Source organism: Coregonus lavaretus (genome assembly GCF_964263955.1).
Source record: "Coregonus lavaretus genome assembly, chromosome: 7".
NCBI lineage: Eukaryota > Metazoa > Chordata > Actinopteri > Salmoniformes > Salmonidae > Coregonus > Coregonus lavaretus.
In genome coordinates this window covers 38,519,328-38,540,230 of record NC_139994.1, presented here as the reverse complement: position 1 = coordinate 38,540,230, position 20,903 = coordinate 38,519,328, and the positions used below count along the sequence as shown (strand labels likewise).

The 20,903-nt window shown below is 42.3% G+C and overlaps 1 protein-coding gene across 1 annotated transcript in view; it reads left to right on the top strand.

The window, feature by feature from the left end:
• Positions 1 to 15,380, top strand: part of LOC311132243 (6-phosphofructo-2-kinase/fructose-2,6-bisphosphatase-like) — a 45,878-nt gene extending 30,498 nt beyond the window's left edge. The window contains exons 10-14 of the mRNA XM_084165473.1: positions 420 to 524; positions 11,973 to 12,102; positions 13,758 to 13,820; positions 14,117 to 14,181; positions 14,527 to 15,380. Coding sequence (XP_084021599.1) covers positions 420 to 524; positions 11,973 to 12,102; positions 13,758 to 13,820; positions 14,117 to 14,181; positions 14,527 to 14,586 — 423 coding nt within the window. The 3' untranslated portion in view covers positions 14,587 to 15,380. The remainder of the gene's footprint in view (positions 1 to 419; positions 525 to 11,972; positions 12,103 to 13,757; positions 13,821 to 14,116; positions 14,182 to 14,526) is intronic.
• Positions 15,381 to 20,903: the final 5,523 nt, after the last annotated feature.

The following is a 20,903-nucleotide window of genomic DNA, read 5'->3' as shown; positions in this document are numbered from 1 at the left end:
ACTACAAACAGGATCCCCCTTTTCTCCATAACACAACACAATGGAGGCAGGACATTTGTATTTTAATACAAATGTATTTTAATGTATAAAAAATGTCAACTCATTTTTGACCAAATGTGCAGTTACTGCTCTTTTGCTTGGTAGGGCAGTATAACCCTCTCCTCTGTCTTGTCTGTCAGGTTGTGTGTGTGTGTGTGTGTGTGTGAGAGAGAGACCCGCTCCTCTGTCCTGTGTGTCAGGGTGTGTGTGTATGTAACCTCTCTGTCCTATGTGTCAGGGTGTGTGGGTGTGACTCTCTCCTATGTCCTGTGTGCCAGGGTGTGTGTGTGTGTGTGTGTGTAACCTCTCTGTCCTGTGTGTGTGTGTGTGTGTGTGTGTGTGTGTGTGTGTGTGTGTAATCTCTCTGTCCTGCATATCAGGGTGTATGTGAGGAGATGACCTATGAGGAGATCCAGGACCACTACCCAGAAGAGTTTGCACTGAGAGACCAAAACAAGTACCGCTACCGCTACCCCAAGGGAGAGGTGAGAGTGTAATGTTTGTATACTATGTGTATGCACTGTGTATGTGTATAATGTGTATACTGTGTGTGTGAGCATAAGGTGTTTACTGTGTATACTAATGTGCATATTGTGTGTATAATGTGTATACTGTGTTTGGACCTATTGGCGTAACGGTTAAGGTGTTGGCTTCTTTATTAACCTGTCTCCTCCCCTTAATCTACACTGATTGAAGTGGATTTAACAAATAAGGGATCATAGATTTCACCTGGATTCACCTGGTTAGTCTATGTCATGGAAAGAGCAGGTGTTCTTAATGTTTTGTATACTCAGTGTATATAACATGTGTTTGTCAGTCCTATTTGTATTTATTATGGATCCCCATCTTGTGTTGTGTCGTGTTGTGTGCTATTGTGTTGTCTTGTGTTTTTTTCCCTGTGTTGTTTGTCTTGTGTTTTGTCTTGTGTGGCATTGTGGTGTTGTCTTGTCTGGTATTGTGTTGTGTTTTATTGTGTTGTATTGTGTTGTGGTACCTTTAGTTGAAACTCCTATCGAGTTGAGATATCTGGTTAACATCTTGTGTTGTATTGTGGTGTGTTGTCTTGTGTTGTCCTGTGCTGTGTTGTGGTGTTGTTGTGTTGTATTAAGTTGTCTTGTTTTGTGTTGTGGTCTGTTGTTGTTGTACCTTTAGTTGGAACTCCTATCCAGTTGAGGTATCTGGTTAATGTGTTGTGTTTTGTTTTGTTGTGTTGTGTTGGGTAGTGTGGTATTATGTGGTATTGGGTTGTATTGTGTTGTGTTGTGGTACCTTTTGTTGGAACTCCTATCCAGTTGAGGTATCTGGTTAACTGATTGTATTGTGTTGTGTTGTCCTGTGCTGTGTTGTTGTGGTCTGTTGTGTTGTGTTGTGGTGTGTTGTATTGTCTTGAGTTGTGGTGTGTGGTCTTGTGTAGTGTTTTGTGGTATTGTGTAGTGTTGTGGTGTGTGGTCATGTCTTGAGTTGTGTTTAATTGTGTTGTCTATTGTTGTGTTGTCTTGTCTTCTGTTGTGGTGTGCTGTCTTGTATTCTATTGTCTTGTGTTGTGGTACCTTTAGTTGGAACTCCTATCCAGTTGATGTATCGGGTTGTCTTTTGTTGTGTTGTGTGGTGTTGTCTTTTGTGGTGTGTAGTGTTGTCTTGTGTTGTATTGTGTTGTGGTGTGTTCAGTTGTGTTGTCCAGTGTTGTGCTACATTATGTTGTCTTATGTTGTGGTGTGTGGTATTTTGTTGTGTTGTGGTACCTTTAGTTGGAATTCCTATCCAGCTGATGTATCTGGTTACCATCTTGTGTTATGTTGTTTTGTGTTGTGTTGTCTTGTCTTCTGTTGTGGTGTGCTGTCTTGTATTCTATTGTCTTGTGTTGTGGTACCTTTAGTTGGAACTCCTATCCAGTTGATGTATCGGGTTGTCTTTTGTTGTGTTGTGTGGTGTTGTCTTTTGTGGTGTGTAGTGTTGTCTTGTGTTGTATTGTGTTGTGGTGTGTTCAGTTGTGTTGTCCAGTGTTGTGCTACATTATGTTGTCTTATGTTGTGGTATTTTGTTGTGTTGTGGTACCTTTAGTTGGAATTCCTATCCAGCTGATGTATCTGGTTACCATCTTGTGTTATGTTGTTTTGTGTTGTGTTGTCTTGTGTTGTCTTCTGTTGTTTTTTTTTGTGTTGAGTCGTGTTCTGCTACCTTTAGTTGGAACTCCTATCCAGTTGAGGTATTTGTTTAACTTCTTGTGTTGTGTGATATTGTGTTGTGTTGTGTGGTATTGTGGTGTGTTGTGGTACCGTTAGTTGGAACTTCTATTCAGTTGATGTATCTGGTTAACGTGTTGTGTTTTGTTGTATTGTGTTGGGTTGTGTGGTATTGGGTTGTGTTGTGTTGTGTAGTGGTACCGTTAGTTGGAACTCCTATCTAGTTGATGTATCTGTTACCTTGTTGTGTTGTGTTGTCTTGTGTTGTTTTGTGTTGTGTCGTGTTGTGCTACCTTTAGTTGGAACTCCTATCCAGTTGAGGTATTTGGTTAACTTCTTGTGTTGTGTGATGTTGTGTTGGAATTGGGGTGTGTTGTGTTGTGGTACTGTTTCTTGGAACTTCTATTCAGTTGAGGTATCTGCTTAACGTGTTGTGTTGTGTGGTGTTGTGTTGTGTTGTCTTGTGTTGCCACGTGTTGTTTTGTGATGTGTTGTGTGTATTGTTGTGTACCTTTAGTTGGAATTCCTATCCAGTTGAGGTATCTGGTTAACTTCTTGTGTTGGGTTGTGTTGTGTGTGTGTGTGTGGTATTGTGTAATGTGTTGTGTTGTGTTGTGGTACCTTTAGTGGGAACTCCTATCCTGTTGAGGTATCTGGTTAACTTCTTGGAAATGTAGGTCTTTCCTCTAGCAGGCAGCCCCACCATCACAATCATAGTAGGAGAGTTAGTGAACTAGGGGACGGATGCTGAAACACACACACACACACACACACACACACACATCAGTTTTAGACGAATGGATAGACCATGTAGCACAAGCACAGATGTACACACACACTAACCACACAGACATGGTCTTAGTCTTAGGGGTGAATGGCCCTCAGGTCTCTCTCAGTGAGGTACACAGTGTTCCATAATGCAAGTCCTACCCTGACCCCAACACACACACACACACACACGGACACAATTTGAAACAATACCAAGGTTCCGTAGGTTACGAGCACCAACCTGTCCACTACAGGTTATGAACCACACAGAGACCGACTGGTGTGTGTGTCTGGTGTTTCTGTGTGTATATTTGTGTGTGTGTAAGTCGCTCTGGATAAGAGCGTCTGCTAAATGACGAAAATGTAATGAAAAATGTGTAAAACTGAGTTGTTCAAGCATAACACGTCAACCCTGTTACCCATAGATAGACAAATATATAACATTATATATAATATGAAATTCAATTGCCACTCCCTGTTGCACACAACAATCTTCCATTCCCCCTGTCACAATGGCTGATTTCAGATAAAATTGTCAAACCTGTTACAGTCAACCCTGTTAGTTTATTCGGCACTTAATACTACTTTTTTGAGATGGGAAAACATGTTTAACCTGTGCTCTTTATGGCAGAATGTAAAAATGAGGTGAAATCAAATGTTTTCTTATTTTTTTTTGGAATGACCCAATAGAGGGTTGACAGATTTTGTATTTGTACACTGCTCAAAAAGATAAAGGGAACACTAAAATAACACATCCTAGATCTGAATGAATGAAATAATCTTATTAAATACTTTTTTCTTTACATAGTTGAATGTGCTGACAACAAAATCACACAAATTATCAATGGAAATCAAATTTATCAACCCATGGAGGTCTGGATTTGGAGTCACCCTCAAAATTAAAGTGGAAAACCACACTACAGGCTGATCCAACTTTGATGTAATGTCCTTAAAACAAGTCAAAATGAGGCTCAGTAGTGTGTGTGGCCTCCACGTGCCTGTATGACCTCCCTACAATGCCTGGGCATGCTCCTGATGAGGTGGCAGATGGTCTCCTGAGGGATCTCCTCCCAGACCTGGACTAAAGCATCCGCCAACTCCTGGACAGTCTGTGGTGCAACGTGGCGTTGGTGGATGGAGCGAGACATGATGTCCCAGATGTGCTCAATTGGATTCAGGTCTGGGGAACGGGCGGTCCATAGCATCAATGCCTTCTTCTTGCAGGAACTGCTGAAAACACTCCAGCCACATGAGCTCTAGCATTGTCTTGCATTAGGAGGAACCCAGGGCCAACCACACCAGCATATGGTCTCACAACGGATCTGAGGATCTCATCTCGGTACCTAATGGCAGTCAGGCTACCTCTGGCGAGCACATGGAGGGCTGTGCGGCCCCCCAAAGAAATGCCACCCCACACCATGACTGACCCACCGCCAAACCGGTCATGCTGGAGGATGTTGCAGGCAGCAGAACGTTCTCCACGGCGTCTCCAGACTCTGTCACGTCTGTCACATGTGCTCAGTGTGAACCTGCTTTCATCTGTGAAGAGCACAGGGCGCCAGTGGCGAATTTGCCAATCTTGGTGTTCTCTGGCAAATGCCAAACGTCCTGCACGGTGTTGGGCTGTAAGCACAACCCCCACCTGTGGACGTCAGGCCCTCATACCACCCTCATGGAGTCTGTTTCTGACCGTTTGAGCAGACACATGCACATTTGTGGCCTGCTGGAGGTCATTTTGCAGGGCTCTGGCAGTACTCCTCCTGCTCCTCCTTGCGCAAAGGCGGAGGTAGCAGTTCTGCTGCTGGGTTGTTGCCCTCCTACGGCCTCCTCCACATCTCCTGATGTACTGGCCTGTCTCCTGGTAGCGCCTCCATGCTCTGGACACTACGCTGAAAGACACAGCAAACCTTCTTGCCACAGCTCGCATTGATGTGCCATCCTGGATGAGCTGCACTACCTGAGCCACTTGTGTGGGTTGTAGACTCTGTCTCATGCTACCACTAGAGTGAAAGCACCGTCAGCATTCAAAAGTGACCAAAACATCAGCCAGGAAGCATAGGAACTGAGAAGTGGTCTGTGGTCACCACCTGCAAAACCAGTCCTTTATTGGGGGTGTCTTGCTAATTGCCTATAATTTCCACCTGTTGTCTATTCCATTTGCACAACAGCATGTGACATTTATTGTCAATCAGTGTTGCTTCCTAAGTGGACAGTTTGATTTAACAGAAGTGTGATTGACTAGGAGTTACATTGTGTTGTTTAAGTGTTCCCTTTATTTTTTTTAGCAGTGTATTTATTATGCATCCACATTATCTACTCTTCCTGGGGTCAAGCAAAATTAAGGCAGTTAAACAATTTTAAAAACATTAAAATACATTCACAACAGATTAAGTGTGTGCCCTAGGCTCCTACTCTTCTACCACATATCTACAACACAAAATCCATGTGTACGTGTGTGTATAGGGCATATGTTATCATGTGTTTGTATGCATGTGTCTGTGCATATGTTTGTGTTGCTTCACAGTTCCGCTGTTCCATAAGGTGTATTTGTATCTGTTTTTTAAATCTAATTTGACTGATTGCATGAGTTACTTGATGTGGAATAGAGCTCCATGTAGTCATGGCTCTTTGTAGTACTGTGCGCCTCCCATAGTCTGTTCTGGACTTGGGGACTGTGAAGAGTCCTCTGCTAGCATGTCTTGTGGGGCATGAGTGTCTGAGCTGTGTGCCAGTAGTTCAAACAGACAGCTCGTGCATTCAACATGTCAATACCTCTCACAAATACAAGTAGTGATTAAGTCAATCTCTCCCCCACTTTGAGCCAGGAGAGATTGACATGCATATTATTAATGTTAGCTCTCTGTTTACATCTAAGGGCCAGCTGTGCTGCCCTGTTCTGAGCCAATTGCAATTTTCCTAAGTCCCTCTTTGTGGCACCTGACCACACAACTGAACAGTAGTCCAGGTACTACAAAACTAGGGCCTGTAGGACCTGCCTTGTTTATAGTACTGTTAAGAAGGCAAAGCTACGCTTTATTATGGACAGACTTCTCCCCATTTTAGCTACTGCTGTATAAATATGTTTTCACCATGACAGTTTACAATCCAGGGTTATTCCAAGCAGTTTAGTCACCTCAACCTGCTCAATTTCCACATTATTCATTACAAGATTTAGTTGAGGTTTAGGGTTTAGTGAATGATTGTCCCAAATACAATGCTTTTAGTTTTTGAAATATTTAGGACTAATTTATTCCTTGCCACCCATTCTGAAACTAACTGCAGCTCTTTGTTAAGTGTTGCAGTCATTTCAGTCGCTGTACTAGCTGACATGTATAGTGTTGAGTCATCCGCATACTTAGACACACTGGCTTTACTCAAAGCCAGTGGCATGACGTTAGTAAAGACTGAAAAAAGTTAGGGGCCTAGACAGCTGCCCTGAGGAATTCCTGATTCTGCCTGGATTATGTTGGATTAACCCTTTGATGTGTATGATCACATATTTATGAACATTGTTGAGTGGTCCCTGCAGTGTACCATTACAAATATGTGATTGGGACAATAGGAACATCATTTATGATGCAACAAATGCGTCTAAACAGCATTGTTGTCTGAAAAGCATCCAATCAATGTTTTGTACTGCTGGGAAATAAAGGTCTTCACGACTTTATTCCTCAATTTCACCTTTTATTTGTTAAATATATATGCAAACTTCATCATCATCACAGCCAAACTCATTCCATAAACCAGTCTAAATAACAAGTTGAAAACTAAACATAAGTTAGTGACCTAATAGCTAAACTTGTTTACAATGTATCCCATCTTTGGTGAGCACAAGGGAGAAATTGTTTAATATTGTTTAGAAAAGAGATGCGTGACAGCTAAGCTAACAGCAGCTAAATTATTTATGATGGCAACCATGTTTGTTTATGTTTGACAAGCAAAAACTCCCTAATCCCAGAATGCCATTCACTATAAGACGCAAATAAACAAAGTCAAAGATAGCTGCGCCCATTGCCTGAAAAATATTAACTTAGTTTGGCCACTTTTCAGCATATTACAAATCTTCAATGTACATGTTTGCGTATACAAGAACCAGAGCACGACTTGACAAGTCGTTTATCGTTTTTGACGAATCACAAAGCAAATAAAATGTTATCACCTAACTAGGGGTGTAACGATTCGTTTTAACAACGATTCGATTTGTATCACGATTCGTGGTTGTCGATACGATTCAAGGACGATATTGGTTCATTTAGAACGATACGATCCGAAACGATTCAGTGACTTGAAATCGATTCAGTAACCTTTTAGCCAAAAATTCAACCAGTGTGACTGAAATAAATACCTGGATACTGGACAGTGCAGGTGAAGTTTCCTAGATTCCTGTTTCTTGTAAGGACCGCAATGGTGGCTTGATAATTTTTTGCTCGTCGGCTTCTCCTCTTTCGTCCGCCATGCTATGTTTAGTTGTCTTTGCGCCTTTGCGCTGCTGTTGGCGCGATGACGTCACGGATAGGCAGACTGAATCGAGTAATGTTTAAAGCCTTTATCATTAAAAGTGCTAAGAAAAAACATCCATATAAAGTCTGACGTGCTTAAATCCAATGGGTTATTTCCTAGTATCGATACAATCGATTTATTACATTTTAAAACGATGTTAGATCGATATATGTTGTCCAAAAGGCCAACTCGCCGAGCACAGATCGATGTGGTTGGATCATAGGAATATAAATCGATACATCGATGTAGTAGATGGATCGTTACACCCCTACACCTAACATATCATCACCCCAAATGCAAGCCTACTGCTTAGCCTAACCGTAGCGCGAAAGCTAAACAGGGATAAAACCATTTTACGGGGGTTTGTGGAGGGGTTCATTTTATTTGTGGTGGATTTTCAAGTCCACAGGGGTAGAAATGGGGGAAGGTCTCATGGGGGGATATGATACAGGAAATATTACTATGATGGACGATTTATCAATTATGGGGGGGCAAACAGGAGAAGTTTATACGCTAAATAAAAATAAAACCCCTGGAAAGGGGGGTCTGAGCTGCCAACCCTGAGGTACCTTAGTTACAATCTGATGCCGCGTTCAAAACAACTGGGAACTCGTAAATCTCCGACTTCCAACTTCAGTGCATTCAAGACAACTGAAATATTCAAATATTTTGAACTGTCATCCAAATCGGGAACTCGGGCCTATTTCTAGAGCTCCGATCTTCCGACCTGAAGATCACTGACCTCATGATTTGACCTCATATTTTTCAGAGTTCCCAGTTGTCTTGAAAGCACCATAAGTCAGTGGAGTGAACTATCCCTTGTTATAACATCTTTGGTCTGACAGACGCTTACGTGACAACCAGAATGCATTGCATGATGTCAACAAACATGGCGCAACACATAGCTGGCAAGTAGCTTAGCATTAGCTCTTCATAATCAGTACAAGCTTCAAAAAAGTATTTTACACACATCATATTTGTCCATTACAATCTATACAAGAATCAGAATGCACGATTTGTCAGCAGTACTTGAAAACATGTGAATAAAACAGTAAATACATGTTGATCCATACATACAATGGTATGCTACAGTAGAAATGACAACACGATATACAGAAAATAAGGCGCTTACTTTGATAGGAATGCACACATGTACAAAGTCCAATTTGTAAGGAAGACAACAAGGAAGGCAATGCGGGCGCCAGCCATGAAATGTGCTGGGGGGAAAAGTTTGTGCAAGGCCTGTTCTGACTAGAGATGCGTAATGTCTTCATACTTGATATTGGGGAAAACTGGGGAAGTGCTTGGGCTCTTGTTGAAGAGAGAAGTTTGTCCGGCTCAGTAAAGCCTCAAACATAAATTGTCCGCAACAGTGAAATGGGCTACTTCTTATGTGAATTAATGTGGAAGCGGAACACACCTCAATTCAAACTGTTGTTAGAAAATAAAACTTGTTAGAAAATAATTTGAAGTTGAAACACAGCCTATAGATAATTAGCAGGCAGCGTGCCTTGGTTTGAGGGCAGTGCGGGTTAAATGTCCTGTTGAGTCACAATCACATTTTGGAACAGTGAGTGCATTCTAACATCATGCACATAACAAAACTCATGCTAAGGCGATCATTAGAGATATTTTGAACGCGTGAAAAGGTAAAGAAAACTCTCTGTGTTCTGTTAGACAGGTAACTCTAGTCAATATTGTGGCAAGAACAGCTCAAATAAGCAAAGAGTCCATTATTATTTTAAAACATGAAGGTCAGTCAATACCGAACATTTCAAGAACTTTGAAAGTTTCTTCAAGTGCAGTCACAAAAACCATCAAGCGCTATCATGAAACTGGCTCTCATGAGGACCGCCACAGGAATGGAAGACCCAGAATTACCTCTGCTGCAGAGGATAAGTTTATTAGAGTTACCAGCCTCAGAAATTGCAGCCCAAATAAATGCTTCACAGAGTTCAAGTAACAGACACATCTCAACATCAACTGTTCAGAGGAGACTGTGTGAAGCAGGCCTTCATGGTTGAATTGCTGCAAAGAAACCACTACTAAAGGACACCAATAAGAAGAAGAGACTTGCTTGGGCCAAGAAACACAAACAATGGACATTAGACTGGTGGAAATGTGTCCTTTGGTCTAGAGTCCAAATTGGAGATTTTTGATTCCAACTGCCGTGGCTTTGTGAGAGGCAATGTGGGTGAATGGATGATCTCCGCATATGTATTTCCCACCGTAAAGCATGGAGAAGTAAGTGTTATGGTATGGGGGTGCTTTGCTGGTGACACTGTCTGTGGTTTATTTAGAATTCAAGGCACACTTAACCAACATGGCTACCACAGCATTCTGCAGTTATACGCCATCCCATCTGGTTTGGGCTTAGTGGGACTATCATTTGTTTTTCAACAGGACAATGACCCAACACACCTCCAGGCTGTGTAAGGGCTATTTTACCAAGCAGGTGAGTGATGGAGTGCTGCATCAGATGACCTGGCCTCCGGGTAGCCATTTCATGAGCTGCTCAGGAGTCTTATGTCTTGGGGGTAGAAGCTGTTAAGAAGCCTCTTGGACCTAGACTTGGCACTCCAGTACCGCTTGCCGTGCAGTAGCACAGAACAGTCTATGACTAAGGTGGCTGGAGTCTTTGGCAATTTTTTTGGCCTTCCTCTGACACCGCCTGGTATAGAGGTCCTGGATGGCAGGAAGCTTGGCCCCAGTGATGTACTGGGCTGTACGCACTACCCTCTGTAGTGCCTTGCAGTCAGAGGCCGAGCAGTTGCCATACCAGGCTGTGATGCAACCAGTCAGGACCCATGCCAAATCTTTTCAGTCTCCTGAGGGGGAATAGGCTTTGTCGTGCCCTCTTCACGACTGTCTTGGTGTGTTTGGTCCATGATAGTTTGTTGGTGATGTGGACACCAAGGAACTTGAAGCTCTCAACCTGCTCCACTACAGCCCCGTCGATGAGAATGGGGGCGTGCTCGGTCCTCCTTTTCCTGTAGTCCACAATCATCTCCTTTGTCTTGATCACGTTAAGGGAGAGGTTGCAATCCTGGCACCACACGGCCAGGTCTCTGACCTCCTCCCTATAGGCTGCCTCACCGTTATTGGTGATCAGGCTTACCACTGTTTGACCACTTTATCTGGCCAATATAAAGCAAAGCAGTGCGATAAAAAACAAAAAACTAAAACAACAACACAGAGTTACATATGGGGTAAACAAAACATAAAGTAAAAAATACAACAGAAAATATAAATACAGTGTGTGCAAATGTAGCAAGTTATGGAGGTAAGGCAATAAATAGGCCATAGTGCAAAATAATTACAATTTAGTATTAACACTGGAATGATAGATGTGTAAGAGATGACATGCAAATAGAGATACTGGGGTGCAAATTAGCAAAATAAAAAACAATATTGGGAAGGGGTAGTTGGGTGGGCTAATTTCAGATGGGATGTGTACAGGTGCAGTGATCGGTAAGGTGTTCTGACAACTGATGCTTAAAGTTAGTGAGGGAAATAAGAGTCTCCAGCTTCAGAGATTTTTGCAGTTCATTCCAGTCATTGGCAGCAGAGAACTGGAAGGAATGGCAGCCAAAGGAGGTGTTGGCTTTGGGGATGACCATTGAGATATACCTGCTGGAGCGCATACTACGGGTGGGTGTTGCTATAGTGACCAATGAGCTAAGATAAGGCAGGGATTTGCCTAGCAGTGATTTATAGATGACCTGGAGCCAGTGGGTTTGGCAACGAATGTGTAGTGAGGACCAGCATACAGGTCCAGACAACAGGCCTTCCGATTTGACACAACTCTATCTGAGAAGTAGTTGGTGAACCAGGCAAGGCAGTCATTGGAGAAACCAAGGCTATTTAGTCTGCCAATAAGAATGCGGTGGTTGACAGAGACGAAAGCATTGGCCACGTCGATGAAGACGGCTGCACAGTACTGTCTATTATCGATCGCGGTTATAATATCGTTTAGGACCTTGAGCGTGGCTGAGGTGCACCCATGACCAGCTCGGAAACCAGATTGCATAGCGGAGGGTGCTACAGGATGCACATTTCTGTTTGAAAAAGCTAGCCTTTGCTTTCCTAACTGCTTGGTTCCTAACTTCCCTGAAAAGTTGCATATCACGGGGGCTATTCGATGCTAATGCAGTACGGCACAGGATGTTTTTGTGCTGGTCAAGGGCAGTCGAGTCTGAGGAGATCCAGGGGCTATATCTGTTCTTAGTTCTGAATTTTTTGAATGGGGCATGCATATTTAAGATTGAGAGGAAAGCACTTTTAAAGAACAACCAGGCATCCTCTACTGACGCAATGAGATCGATAGCGAAGGGGGGACCAACTCCATATTAATGCCCATGATTTTGGAATGAGATGTACATTTGGCCATGTAGTGTATAATGTGTGTATTGTGTATGTGTGTCTGTGTTAATTAATTATAATGTTCAAATATAATGTGTGTAAAATGTGTGTGTCTGTCAGTCGTATGAGGACCTGGTGCAGCGTCTGGAGCCAGTGATCATGGAACTAGAGAGACAGGAGAATGTTCTGGTGGTGTGCCATCAGGCTGTCATGCGCTGTCTGCTAGCTTACTTCCTGGATAAGAGTGCAGGTAAGACTGTCTACCCACAATCCACAGCCTCAGACACTACAGGCTACAGACACTACACTACTACTACTACTACTATTATACTATATACCATTCGGAAAGTTTTTAGACCCCTTCCTTTTTTCCACATTTTATTACGTTACAGCCTTATTAAAAAATGGATTAAATAAAACACTTCTCTCATCAATCTACACACAATACCCCATAATGACAAAGTCAAAACAGGTTTTTTAGAAATGTTTGCAAATTTATAAAAAAAACAAAAAAACAGAAATACTTTATTTACATAAGAATTCCGACACTGCATGTGTATGTCTGAGCAAAAATTAAGCCATGAAGTCGAATGACTTGTCCGTAGAGCTCAGAGACCGGCACAGATCTGGGGAAGGGTACCAAAAAAATGTCTGTAACATTGAGGGTCCCCAAGAACACATTGGCCTCCATCATTCTTAAATGGAAGAACTTTGGAACCATCTTCCTAGAGCTACCCGCCCGGCCAAACTGAGCAATCTGGGGAGAAGGGCCTTGGTCAGGGAGGTGACCAAGAACCTGATGGTCACTCTGACAGAGCTCCAGAGTTCCTCTGTAGAAATGGGAGAAGGACAACCATCTCTCAGCAATCCACCAATCAGGCCTTTATGGTAGAGTGGCCAGACGGAAGCCACTCCTCAGGAAAAGGCCCGCTTGGAGTTTGCCAAAAGGCACCTAAAGACTCTCAGACCATGAGAAACAAGATTCTCTGGTCTGATGAAACCAAGATTGAACACTTTCGCCTGAATGCCAAGCGTGACGTCTGGAGGAAACCTGGCACCATCCCTATGGTGAAGCATGGTGGTGGCAGCATCATGCTGTGGGGATTTTTTTCAGTGGCAGGGACTGGTAGACTAGTCAGGATCAAGGGAAAGATGAACGGAGAAAAATACAGAGAGATCCTTGATGAAAACCTGCTCCAGAGCTATCAGGACCTCAGACTGGGGCGAAGGTTCACCTTCCAACAGGACAACGACCCTAAGCACACAGCCAAGACATGCAGGAGTGGCTTCTTGACAAGTCTCTTAATGTCCTTGAGTGGCCCAGCCAGAGCCCGGACTTAAACTCAATCTAACATCTCTGGAGACCTGAAAATAGCTGTACAGCGACGCTCCCCATCCAACCTGACAGAGCTTGAGAGGATCTGCAGAGAAGAATGGGAGAACCTCCCCAAATACAGGTGTGCCAAGCTTGTAGCATCATACCCAAGAAGACTCGAGGCTGTAATCGCTGCCAAAGGTGCTTCAACAAAGTACTGAGTAAAGGGTTTGAATACTTATGTAAATGTAATATTTTAGTTTTTTATTTGTGATACATTTGCAAACATTTCTAAAAACCTGTTTTTGCTTTGTCATTATGGGGTATTGTGTGTAGATTGATGAGGGGAAAAAAACAATTTAATCAATTTTAGAATAAGGCTGTAACGTAACAAAATGTGGGAAAAATGATGGGGTCTGAATACATTCCAAATGCACTGTACTACTAGCACACAGCTTTGGAACCTTTGAAATGTCAGTGTTGAAATGATCCATCTATCAGAGGAAATGTTTGAGTTCTGTCTCCCCATCTTTCTCTCTCCTCTTTCTCCCCTCCCCTCCACTCTTCTCCCCATCTCTCTCGCCCTCCAGCGGAGTTGCCATATCTGAAGTGTCCTCTCCACACGGTGCTGAAACTCACCCCAGTCGCCTACGGTCGGTTTCTCTCTCTCTCTCTCTCTCTCTCTCTCTCTCTCTCTCTCTCTCTCTCTCTCTCTCTCTCTCTCTCTCTCTCTCTCTCTCTCTCTCTCTCTCTCTCTCTCTCTCTCTCTCTCTCTCTCTCTCTCTCTCTCTCTCTCTCTCTCTCTCTCTCTCTCTCTGTTTCTCTCTCTCTCTCTCTCTCTCTCTCTGTTTCTCTCTCTATGAATATATAAGTAGAAATGTTTAACAATGATAATGCAAATTGATTTACCAATCAGCTGTAGCCCTGGGGTCTCTATTCTTTCTCTCAGGCTGTGAGGTTGAGTCCATCTTCCTCAACATTGAAGCAGTCAACACACACAGAGACAAACCAGTGGTGAGCCAACACACACACACACACACACACACACACACATGCACACACTACATATAAAGTCCCCATTTCCGAATAAAACCCCTGTACGGCCTCATATGTACTAAAAGCGTCTAGCAGCAATCTACTCCTGGCAGAACAGCCTTGAACTGTCAGAACACCTCATTGGGTGATCATACTTAAGCCCCTATGGTTGTCAAGACAGCCAATGCAGTGCCGTCCCCACACCAAGCCCGACCTTGAACAAAACACTGCAGTACCTCACCAAACTTAGCTTGCAGGTACACATACACACACACAAACACACACACATCATCATACCCTCTCTTTCGCTCCGTCTGTCTTCAGAATGTTGACGTGGACAGAGAACCAGAGGAGGCACTACTGACTGTCCCAGACCACATCTAGAGGAGAGGAGGAGAGGAGAGGAGGAGAGATACCATATTGCAACACAATACGGGGAGAACCAATGAAGTGACACCATTGCCATAGAGACTGAAGTGAAGCAATAAGAGAGGCTGCTGGGAGATGGAGTTTAAAGAAGCAGACTACATGAACCCTACATCTATAATCCTCTAAACGGTGCTAGAAAACAGTGCAACATTTCTCTCAGTGGAACCCTGTTAGTGGAACCCTGTTAGTGACAGTAGAATGAAGTGAAGTCAGAACTCAGAGTGATGTGAAGTCAGAATCATGTGTCTGTCTGTGTGTTAGGAACATTAGTCTGTCTGCGTGTTATGATCATCTAGTCTGTCTGTGTGTTAGGATCATTTATTCTGTTTGTGTATTAGGGTCATTTAGTCTGTCTGTGTATTAGGTTCATGTAGTCTGTCTATGTTAGGATCATGTGTCTGTGTGTTAGGATCATGTAGTCCATGGTTTCCCAAACTCAGTCCTCAGGACCCCAAGGGGTGCACATTTTGGTTTTTGCCCTACACAGCTGATTCAAATAATCAACTAATCATCAAGCTTTGATCATTTGAATCAGTATTAGGGCAAAAACCAAAACGTGCACCCCTTGGGGTCCCGAGGACCGAGCTTGGGAATCACTGATGTAGTCTGTCAGGATCATCTAGTCTGTCTGTGTTAGGATCATGTGGTCTATTTGTGTGTTAGGATCATCTAGTATAATCATCATAAACTGTCCATGTGTGTGTTGTTTGCATGTGGTGTGTCATGAAAAAAGGTGTGACTGATTGACACTGGGATTCCTTCTGAGGTGTATTATAGAGCGCTTGACATTTAAAGGTAATTTCTGATTTAGAAATCTGCAGTGTTTACCATAAATGTGATTTTCGCTTGATGGGCAAAATTGCCTTTAAAATGTTGCATCGTGGACAGTGCTCCCCTTACGTAAAAAACACATGATTTCCATGGGGAAAATCACATAAATTCACATGTAACAATGCATATGTGAAATCATGTCAAACCATGTGTCACATGTGATGATGTGGATTTTAACATCAAATCAAATCCAATTTTATTGGTCACATACACATATTTAAGAGATTTTATTGTGGGTTTAGCGAAATGCTTGTGTTCCCAGCTCCAACATTGCAGTAATATCCAACAATTCACAACAATACACAAAAAAAATCAAAAAGTAAAATAATAGAATTAAGAAATACAGTGGGGAAAAAAGTATTTAGTCAGCCACCAATTGTGCAAGTTCTCCCACTTAAAAAGATGAGAGAGGCCTGTAATTTTCATCATAGGTACACGTCAACTATGACAGACAAAATGAGGAAAAAAATTCCAGAAAATCACATTGTAGGATTTTTTATGAATTTATTTGCAAATTATGGTGGAAAATAAGTATTTGGTCAATAACAAAAGTTTCTCAATACTTTGTTATATACCCTTTGTTGGCAATGACACAGGTCAAACGTTTTCTGTAAGTCTTCACAAGGTTTTCACACACTGTTGCATGTATTTTGGCCCATTCCTCCATGCAGATCTCCTCTAGAGCAGTGATGTTTTGGGGCTGTCGCTGGGCAACACGGACTTTCAACTCCCTCCAAAGATTTTCTATGGGGTTGAGATCTGGAGACTCCAGGATCTTGAAATGCTTCTTACGAAGCCACTCCTTCGTTGCCCGGGCGGTGTGTTTGGGATCATTGTCATGCTGAAAGACCCAGCCACGTTTCATCTTCAATGCCCTTGCTGATGGAAGGAGGTTTTCACTCAAAATCTCACGATACATGGCTCCATTCATTCTTTCCTTTACACGGATCAGTCGTCCTGGTCCCTTTGCAGAAAAACAGCCCCAAAGTATGATGTTTTCACTCCCATGCTTCACAGTAGGTATGGTGTTCTTTGGATGCAACTCAGCATTCTTTGTCCTCCAAACACGACGAGTTGAGTTTTATCCAAAAAGTTATATTTTGGTTTCATCTGACCATATGACATTCTCCCAATCCTCTTCTGGATGCACTCTAGCAAACTTCAGACGGGCCTGGACATGTACTGGCTTAAGCAGGGGGACACGTCTAGCACTGCAGGATTTGAGTCCCTGGCGGCGTAGTGTGTTACTGATGGTAGGCTTTGTTACTTTGGTCCCAGCTCTCTGCAGGTCATTCACTAGGTCCCCCCGTGTGGTTCTGGGATTTTTGCTCACCGTTCTTGTGATCATTTTGACCCCACGGGGTGAGATCTTGCGTGGAGCCCCAGATCGAGGGAGATTATCGGTGGTCTTGTATGTCTTCCATTTCCTAATAATTGCTCCCACAGTTGATTTCTTCAAACCAAGCTGCTTACCTATTGCAGATTCAGTCTTCCCAGCCTGGTGCAGGTCTACAATTTTGTTTCTGGTGTCCTTTGACAGCTCTTTGGTCTTGGCCATAGTGGAGTTTGGAGTGTGACTGTTTGAGGTTGTGGACAGGTGTCTTTTATACTGATAACAAGTTCAAACAGGTGCCATTAATACAGGTAACGAGTGGAGGACAGAGGAACCTCTTAAAGAAGAAGTTACAGGTCTGTGAGAGCCAGAAATCTTGCTTGTTTGTAGGTGACCAAATACTTATTTTCCACCATAATTTGCAAATAAATTCATTAAAGCTCCTACAATGTGATTTTCTGGATTTTCTTTTCTCAATTTGTCTGTCATAGTTGACGTGTACCTATGATGAAAATTACAGGCCTCTCTCATCTTTTTAAGTGGGAGAACTTGCACAATTGGTGGCTGACTAAATACTTTTTTTCCCCACTGTATATAAATATTAGGAGGAGCAATGTTGGAGTCAGGACAGTGTGTGTGTGTATATACAGTTGAAGTCGGATGTTTACATACACCTTAGCCAAATACATTTAAACTCAGTTTTTCACAATTCCTGACATTTAATCCTAGTAAAAAATCCCTGTTTTAGGTCAGTTAGCATCACCACTTTATTTTAAGAATGTGAAATGTCAGAATAATAGTAGAGAGAATGATTTATTTCAGCTTTTATTTCTTTCATCACATTCCCAGTGGGTCAGAAGTTTACATACACTCATTTAGTATTTGGTAGCATTGCCTATATATTGTTTAATTTAGGTCAAACATTTCGGGTAGTCTTCCACAAGCTTCCCACAATAAGTTGGGTGAATTTTGGCCCATTCCTCCTGACAGAGCTGGTGTAACTGAGTCAGGTTTGTAGGCCTCCTTTCTCGCACATGCTTTTTCAGTTCTGCCCACAAATGTTCTATAGGTTTGAGGTCAGGGCTTTGTGATGGCGACTCCAATACCTTGTCCTTAAGCCATTTTGCCACAACTTTGGAAGTATGCTTGGGGTCATTGTCCGATTGGAAGACCCATTTGCGACCAAGCTTTAACTTCCTGACTAATGTCTTGAGATGTTGCTTCAATATATCCACATAATTTTCCTTCCTCATGATGCCATCTATTTTGTGAAGTGCACCAGCCCCTCCTGCAGCAAAGCACCCCCACATCATGATGCTGCCACCCCCGTACTCCACGGTTGGGATGGTGTTCTTCGGCTTGCAAGCAACCCCCTTTTTCCTCCAAACATAACGATGGTCATTATGGCCAAACAGTTCATTTCTCCAAAAAGTACTATCTTTGTTTACATACACTGATGGTCTACTGCAAAACCTTTTTAACCTATTGTAAACAGATTTCTATTGGGAACTGTTGAAAAAAGGTGCAACTACAACATTAATGGGTTAAAGGAAAAATGACCAAAGTAATATAGGTGGCATCCATCAGCAGTGCTCGTGAACAGAGAAATGTTATAGGAACAAACGAGTAAAAATGTTTAGATTATTGGGGTTGTTCATTGTTTTGGCATTGTAGTTTGAAAAATGTTATAGAAACAAACAAGTAAAAGTGTTTCGATTATTGGGGTTGTCACGTCTTTAATTATTTTGACCTTGTAGGCAACATTGTAGTTTGAAAAATATCCCACAGTGCAAACACAAGTTATTTGAGCCTCCATTTCAGTAGTTATCCATGGTTACTATGAGAATATTTTGTTCCCCATGACGTCTATGGGGTTGAAGCTCCATTGTATCTCTCGTAAGTAAATGTTCTGCCCACAGAGATCCTATACTAGTTAATGTTCTAGGTCCTATTTCTACGGTTTTGCCTACCTACAGCAATCAGGACTTACCTGCAGTGTTGTTTGTAATTCCGTAATTTGTCAACTCATAATAACACATGTTTTGCAAACCGTTGATGTTTAAATAAATGGATTCCCGGTGTCCGGATACCTTTTCTCTTAAGGGATCTGATTGAGTGAATCCAAAGTAAAAATGTGGACCTTTTCAGAGTTGGTCTAAATGAATATATCATGTAACATTGAGTACATAATAGGATGAATCATTCAGGTAAAAGAACACAATGTCATGGATCTATTTGAGTTGAATCAACGTAATATAATCCTTTTTACTTCTATCATCTTTACTCAATGTATTTGACCACATCTAAACAACTTACTCAAGCTTATCTACTCATAAAAACAAGCAAAAATATCTAATCAATAATATGACGTGTGCTTTTGTTGACTGTAATAGTTTGAGTACATTCCACAAAGTCATTTTTTACAGTGTATCTAAAGACACGTTTGTTGTGGTGATGCACTTTTTCTTTGAAGTTGAACTTGCACTGAACAGACAATTCCATTTCGTTACAACCTTTTTGTAGTATGACTTAGGAATATTTGTTGATGATCCTAATGTCTATGCTTGAATAGTGATTGGTTGTTGGTGAAATATTGCTGAGAACCCATCGTTTCCTGCCCTTTTTTGACTCCCTTTAGGGACCATGGGTGAAAGCAAAACTTTGCAACATCCAATAAATGTTTGGGTAGCTCTATTTGAATAGTCAACTTCTCCTTCGGGGGGGGGGGGGGGGGGGTTTGGTCACACTGCTTTTCGGAAATGGCATTGGCCAATGCCCTACCTTCATATCCTATAGCTTTGATATAGCTGGCGCTTTTATCCCAAGTGACAACAGTGAGTCCATACCTTTTAGCATGTGACCCCAGTGGGGATCCAACCCACAACTATGGTGTTGCTAGTGACATGCGCTGAATACCTGAGCCACACAATACTATGAAATGCAATACAGGTGAAAAGTGTGTGTGATTGCCATCCCCATGAGCGTGCCACCCTCCTCCTGGCCACGGATGAGGCATGCAATGACATCAAATCCACACCTATGTCAAAATGCTCAAGACAGGCTTGATGCAAACTAGTGCCTGCTAAACGTTCGGTTTGTTTCATTCATTCCATTTGGGTCGTTTGATTACAGGACATCTATGTTGTAATTATCTAAAGAATACATGGACTTTTTCCTTCAATGATTGTGACATGTCTTCAATGACGACACAAGGGATAAGATAGATGTAAATGTGATTTCCACAGTGTAATTGACAGACTGTAGCATGTTACATTCAAAGAGCAATTTAGAAACATTTGTTTTGCTATTAGATTCATAATGGTCACCTGGGACAAGTAATTAGTGAAAACCAGAGTTCAGCGGTTGGCATTAAAGCGAAAGAACCAAGTCATCCTAATAGGCTAGTATTAGCCTAAAGCAGGGTTTCCCAAACTCATGCCACGTTTTGGGAGTTTTTTCCCTAGCACTACACAGCTGATTCAAATAATCAACTCATCATCATCAAGCTGGGAGTATTAGAATCAGCTGTGGAGTGCTAGGGCAAAACGCGCACCCCTTGGGGACCCCAGGACCGCGTTTGGGAAACGCTGGGCTAAAGAGCTACATGGGCAGTACCCGAGTTGAACCACAAGATGTCCTCCGTGCTCCACTGTAAAGTTTTGGCCTCTGCATGAGTCTCTCAGCAGCACTGCAACATGGGACTTTCAAAGTCAGTTGGCATGCAATGTTTTGTCTTGACTGCATGCAAGGCTATTACACACAGCTAATAGTGTCAATTATTCATCTGAACACAATTCTTGTTACTATTCGGCCTATATTATCACTAGTTTCTTTTTCACCTCCTTTGTAAAGCATTTTACTGTGCTACTATAGTCCAAAGGAAGTGGATGATGCCAGATGGTTGTGTATACACACACAAACATTGAAGCTAGACTTCAGGCAACTAAAAGGTGCAATACGTAGCTTTTAGACGTGTTAGTGAACAACATACATGGTGGGTAATGTAGAGGTGCGTGTATACATGGAACAATTGTGCCTTTTTGATGGAAATATGGAGGTGGCTCTTAAAAGAGCATTTGGGGAATTTTGGAGATCAGGTCATCCTCAT